General features: G+C 42.0%; 1 protein-coding gene across 1 annotated transcript; it reads right to left on the reverse strand.

Moving 5' to 3' along the window:
* Nucleotides 1–5,102: 5,102 nt before the first annotated feature.
* On the reverse strand, nt 5,103–6,023 carry LOC127223258 (vomeronasal type-1 receptor 94). The gene has a single exon (XM_051185744.1). The coding sequence runs from the start codon at nt 6,021–6,023 to the stop codon at nt 5,103–5,105; it is 921 nt and encodes a 306-aa protein (XP_051041701.1).
* Between the last annotated feature and the right edge of the window lie 609 nt (nt 6,024–6,632).

Below are 6,632 nucleotides of genomic sequence, written 5' to 3' on the forward strand. Positions count from 1 at the left end.
ACTGCAACCAATAGCCAAATAAACCATTTCCTCCCCAAGATGCTTTTAGTCATGGTGTTTATCACAGCAACAGAAAGTGAACTTGGACACCAGGGAAAGCATTTCTTTCCCCTCTCACATCTCCAAATTTTCCTTGTCTTTTAACTCGATGTCCCAGCTGGGGACAATGAGATGAAAGGGTATGTGGTGACATATCATTTATGACTTATTAAAGCTTGCTGGAGATTCAAAAAGCAAAGAGCTGGCCACCAATCCCTACCTCTACCTCAGGCTGAAAGGGCTGACCCATGAGCTCCCCTCAGCATGACTGGAGACTGAATGCCTCTGTCTTCACTGTGGCTGGAGAATGAATGCCAGATCCTGACTACTGAAGACTCTGCTTCTATCTTTTATACCCTCTAGTGCTAGGATTAAAGGCACGTGATCTGTTACTCCTTTAGACTGATTCAATCTTGTGTATCCCTGGGTGATTTGAATTTAGCTAGATCTGTCTACTTCTTAATCCTGAGTCTTAGGATTAAAGGCCTGTTACCACCAACTGCAAGCTTCTGCTGTGATTAAGAGTGTGTGCCTGGCTTTTATGGCTTGTGGCTGACCTTGCTTTCTGAATCCTCCTGCAAGCTTTAATACATCATAAATAATATAACACTACAAATCCCCTTTTCTGGTCTTTTATTTTTCGTGTTACAATCAGTTATTATTTTCTGAAATTTATGGAGTTGTGTTTCTGAAGGAGCTTTATGGCCTTTGCATGACTTCTGACACAAGCTGTTCCTGGCACACCAGGAATTCTTGTACTATTGAGCACTGTAAATGCTGCACAATAAGGACTGAGAAGTGTGTGTGTACATGGGCCATGCATTCCTTCAGGCAGCACACAGATCAGATCAGAGGCCATGGGATGGGGAGCTTGACTTAGCCTAACGATAACTTTTGTGTAACAATTGATAAATACACTTCTGCATAGCTGCTCGGGATTCGGTCCTTCCAGATTATTCCTTGCTGCTGCAGCAGAGCCCTTATTATACCCTCAAGTGTCCCTCTTTGGTTGTCCCGTGTGACTCAGTTTACCAACACCCCTACTATTAATTTTTGTATTTTTCTCACTCCTTCAAATTGGAGTTCCACTGTACAAAAGAGGTAACTTTCTTCACTTCATTGGAAAAATATATTTTTACTTTTGAGTTATTTAGTGTGAGTGCTTTGCCTGAAGATATGTGTCCAACCATGTACCTCCAGTACCCATGGAAGCCAGAGGCGGGCATTGGATCCCTAGAACTGGAGCTATGGATGGTTACAAACTGCCCATGTGGGTGCTGGGACTAAACCTGGGTCTTCTGGAAGAGCAGCTTGGGCTTTTACCCACCGTGCCATCTCTCTAGGCCCTGCTTAATTATATATTGCACCATCCCAAGCACTTGGGTTGCAAGAGCATGGTGCCGCTGCCAGGTTTTTATAAGGAAGCTGAAGGTCCAAACTCATTCAGCCATCTCCTAAACCCTCCATCTTGTTTTTTGAGATGAGATTGCTCACTAAGCTGGAACTCAGCAGTCTGGCTAGTCTGGCTGGCCGCTGAGCTCCCCTTCATCTGCCCTCGTCTGTCTCCCCAGGCCTGGGATCATCTTCGACATTTGCTATCACACCTGACTTGCTTTAGGTGAGCTCTGAGGCTGGAACTCAGTCTTCCCTTATTTTTCTTGATCTTTACAATAATAATGAACACCAACCTAATATTTTGTAGAACGTGTCTTGGTTTGTGTGTGTATTTTCAGACTGGTTATGATTTTGGAAAGAAAACAACCAAAGTGAGGTGATCTCATGCAGGGTCTTGGGGGTTACTGTGTGGCCACATAAATTCACTGTTTCATCATCATTTGGTTAAGGATTTCCCATGTTCATCCTTGAACTTCTTTCTTTTCCCTCGTTTCTCTCTCTCTCTCTCTCTCTCTCTCTCTCTCTCCCCCCCCCCTCTCTCTCTCTCTCTCTGTGTGTGTGTAGCAGGTGTTTTCCTTGATTGCTCACCACCTGTATCTCTTCAGGCTCAGGTCTCCCACTAACCCTGAGCAAAGCTCATCCGTTCAGCTAGGCTAGCTGGCTAATGTTCTTCAGGGATCCACTTGCTTCCATCCCCTCTCCTCACTGCTGGACGTTATTCTTGGTGGTCAATTTCACTGTGTCTGTAATTAAACTAACACCAAATGGCTGGGCACACCTGTGAGGATTTTTTTCTTTTCTTTTCTCCTTGGTTTTTCAAGACAGGGCTTCTCTGTGGCTTTGGAGCCTGTCCTGGAACTAGCTCTTGTAGACCAGGCTGGTCTCAAACTCACAGAGATCAGCCTGCCTCTGCTTCCCAAGTGCTGGAACTAAAGGTGTGTGCCACCGATGCCCAGCTGGGATTTTTTTTTTCTTAATTAAATCATTTGAAGACACATTTCTAATCCAGATATATTTAAGGTGGGAAGATTCCCCTTTAATGTAGGCCACACCGTCTGCTGGCAGCCTATATGAAGGGCACGGAAGAAGGAAGCTTGCTCTCTTTGTCATCTTGCCCTTGCTCTCCCTGGCAAGTCTGTTCCTTCACTGGCGTTAGAACCCACTTCTCTGGGATTCTAGTGTCTACTGAAGACCAGCTGAGACATCTGGTCTCATGGACAGAACAATTAGTGGATCTTCCGTTAGATTAGTTAGATCACAGCCTGTAAGCCAGTCTAATAAATCTCTTTTATATATACACACATGCACATACATGTATATTCTCTCTATACAGAATGCACACATATATAGAATGTATATATATATGTGTGTGTGTATTATATATATGTGTATATATATATATACACACACACACACACACACACACATCTATTCTATATTCTGTTCTTCTAGAGAGTTCTGGCTAATACACTGGGGTTGCGGGTGTGACCTCCAGCTTTCTGCATGGACTCTGGAGATCTGAACTCAGGCCCTCATACTTGTGTAGCAGGCCAGCTCCTCAGTCCCCTATTCCTTTCTTTGTAAGCAAGTTACCTTAAAGAGGGTAACTCTACCTGTTAGAGGATATGATATCTATTCTTCTGCAAGATTCCCTTATTGTGTGTGGTGTCATGTTTTTATATCAGTATGGAGTGATATAGTCATTTTGTGCTTTTAGATACATTCTACAACTAAAGTCATTTATTTTACTAATCACTTTCTTCCAACATTGGTTATTTCAGGATCTTTAGTTCTTGTGTGCTTTGTCGTGGATTTATATTTTTGGGGCACACTTTCTTTTTTAGGCTCCCTTTGTCATTTCTCTTGTTAGATTGTAGATGCGCTACATCTCCAAGAATTCAGGTTCATCTAGTTGATATGTAATAGATGCAGCTATGTAGTCTGCTGGGCCCACTCTATAGGCTAAGGAGTTTGCAATGTGGGCTTGATGACACAAGTTCAATCCCCAGAACCCACATAAATGTGAAAGGGAAAACCTGACAGTAGAACATTGTCCTCTGACCTCTACATGTGTAGCATGGCAGACACCTGCTCCCATATGCATGCCATGCATGCGCGAACGCACACGCTCGCGCACACACACACATATACACACACTTTAAAAAGTAATCCTCACAAATTTATTCTATTCTTTAAGCTTTTAAAATTAATTCTTAAATTTTAATTAAACCAACACATGTATACTTTGAGTAAAAAGAAAATCAGAATGAAAATCATGTTCCCAGAGGACACGAAGACATTGGTAAATGTGTGCCCATGTTTTCTCCTAGGTTATACAGGTCTTACATTAAAACCATTAACCCACATCCATAACTTTTAGATGTAAGATAAGGGTCCAGTTTCATTATTTAGATATAAAGTTCATATTCTGCCACTGCCTCTGGATCATTTGTTCAGACTAGTGCTGCCTCCCCATTGTGCATCCTTGTCAAAGGTCAGCAGAACATGTATGTCTTTATTTTTTGTTAGTGTGTTTATTTCAAAATCATAACGTCCCAGTTATGATATACTTGATATACCAGTTGTGATATACTTGAAACAAGGACGTTTAATGCTTATAGCTTTGTTCTGTCTTAAGATTGCTTTGCCTATTGAAGGCCTGTCTTAGTCCATTTGGATTTTTATCCATAAAGATCAAAGACTGGATAGTTAATAAAGAGTAGAAATGTATTTTATCATTATTTTTGGATTGTGGCAATTCCAAGACAAAGGCCCTGACATCTGATGAGTATCTTCTTGATGTATAAAATCTGAGTTTGAATCACAAAGGAAGAGCCTTCATTGACTAATAATTCCTCCTCTCCCTCATCCTTCTTCATTGACAGGGTCTCATGTAGCCTAGGTTGGCCTTGAACTCACTATGTTTCTAAATATGGCCTGGAATACCTGGTCTTTCTGACTCCACCCCTCAAGTGCTAAGGTTATAGATGATCTCTCTCCTAACACTGTCAGGGTAACCACACCTGCTCTAAGCAGGACACCCTCAAAGAAAATGGATGTCTTTTAGATGGATTTTAGGATTTTCAAACATATTTCTGTAAAAAAAAAAAAAAGCCATCTATTTTTATAAGATTTTCATTACATCTGTAGATCACAGTGTATATAGCATGGTGATTCATGACAATAATAATTTACATACTTAGTGATATGATGTATGAAGGTTGTATAATACACCATGCCTAATGATGTATTAAAAAGTGTTGTAAAGTCTCACATACAATATGTAAGCTAATCTATGCTGTAATGATTGAGTCTTCCTTCTGACCACAACCAAAATTATTAACTTGTGTTATTTCAGAGTGGCATAAGCTTGAATGGTGGACTGTGACTTTGTTTTTGTTTTTCAAGACAGGGTTTGTCTGTGTTACAGCCCTGGCTGTTCTGAAACTCACTTTGTAGACCAGGCTGGCTTTGAACTCACAGAGATCCTCCTGCTTCTGTCTCTGGAGTGCTGGGATCAAAGGCGTACACTACCACTGAGAAATGTTTCTATGTCTATATTTTTATTTAACACAGAGATCATGTATGGTGTGCCATGATTGATTACACTGGAGCCAATATGCTAGTTCATGCTTAGGAAGTTTGTTCACAACAGAATAATCAAACATTTATTGCTCATCCTGCATGGTCTTTAGAAAGTTAATTATACGTTGTTCAGTGCTAATGAACACCAAAGGACTGAGTGTGGCATAACCACTAGACACAAACATCTGGACACAATGGTGAGTTGGGTCATTATCCCACATACTTCTCAAGGAGAAGGCAATGCTGTCCAAACAGTACATGACCACAAAGAAACTCAATAGCACCAGGACACTACGGATGGCTCTCTGCTCCGGAGATGCTCTGGGGGAAATGCTGGCACTGTGAAGGTACTGTGACTGCCTCTTATGCCTGCACAAGACAGCCACCACGTACACACTTGAAAGCACCATGAGCCCTACAAGAACAGCATCCCGGAAGACGGCCAGTATACAAGGTAAGTATCTGATGAAGTCGCTAAAAAGCCAGAGAGAACAGGATTTAGTGATCAGTATAAGAATGCCTGAAGTCACATTGGGGTTGGCAACAATGGAGTCCATGTTACCACTAATGGACATATAAAAGGTCCACAAGGAAAGAAAGCAGCACGAGTTGTGATGTAGGGATTTGTGTTTGAACTTGGACAAGCAGGAACTTCTGGGGCTGAGGATGACAGCCTGGAGGATGCTCAGGTGACATGTAGCACAAATGGAGATGCTCCTCATCAGCCTGTACAAGGAAATAACTGATCTACACGTGAAGTCATCCCAAAAACTCTGGGACCCCAAAATGTCTGTGGCCATGAAGGCTGTGGTCAACAGCATCACTATGTGGCTTAGAGCCAAGAGACCAGTTATCAAGTTGGCAGACTTGTGCCTGTGCTCCCGGAAGAGTGTCATCAGGAGGAAAAGCAGGAGGATGGTATTGGCCAAGATCCCAAAGGTAATCTCAGAAAAAAAGGCATTTCTTATGCCATTGTTATTATACAGTGGGTTGTTTCTGTTCATCTTATGGGGGAAAGAAACACATAGGACATATCTGAAAGTAAAGCAAGAGAAATCATTTATTACCTATTACTGTCTTCATCAGTCTCAACCAACACTATTGCCAAGTTGGAAATGTATGCATCAATCACAGTGCACCCTGTCCTGTCTCCTCATGTTCTTCAGAAACTATCCCTTTTCTTTTTTCTCCCATCACTTTCTAGTCACAGCTGGATTCTGTTTCCCAAGGCTAATACCCACAGTACATACATTTTCTTATACAATAAAAATTGCCACATAGAGCAAGTATTTCTTCATTAGCACCCCCCCCAGGGGCAAGAGCAATGTTTTAATAGATTTTAACCTTCCTCTTCCTCCTCCTTTCCCTTCTTTCTGAGACAGGGTTTCATGTAGCACAGGCTGGCTTTGAAGACACTATGTAGCTACAGGTGACTTTGAATTTCTAATCCTCCTGCCTCCCACCACCCAGTGCTAGGATTATAGGTATATATACCCAGTTTGTGTGGTGCCTGGGATCTAACCCAGGGCACTGTGCATGTGAGGCAAGCGCTCTACCATCTGAGATACACCCTCAGCCCCTGGACCTGCATCTTCTTGATTGTTAGTATATAG

The sequence above is a fragment of the Phodopus roborovskii genome, unplaced genomic scaffold (assembly GCF_943737965.1).
Source record: "Phodopus roborovskii unplaced genomic scaffold, PHOROB, whole genome shotgun sequence".
Classification (NCBI taxonomy): domain Eukaryota; kingdom Metazoa; phylum Chordata; class Mammalia; order Rodentia; family Cricetidae; genus Phodopus; species Phodopus roborovskii.

What these genes read in the sequence shown, in the direction of transcription:
- LOC127223258 (XM_051185744.1), bottom strand. Translation starts at nt 6,023, where the DNA reads ATGAACAGAAACAACCCACTGTATAATAACAATGGCATAAGAAATGCC.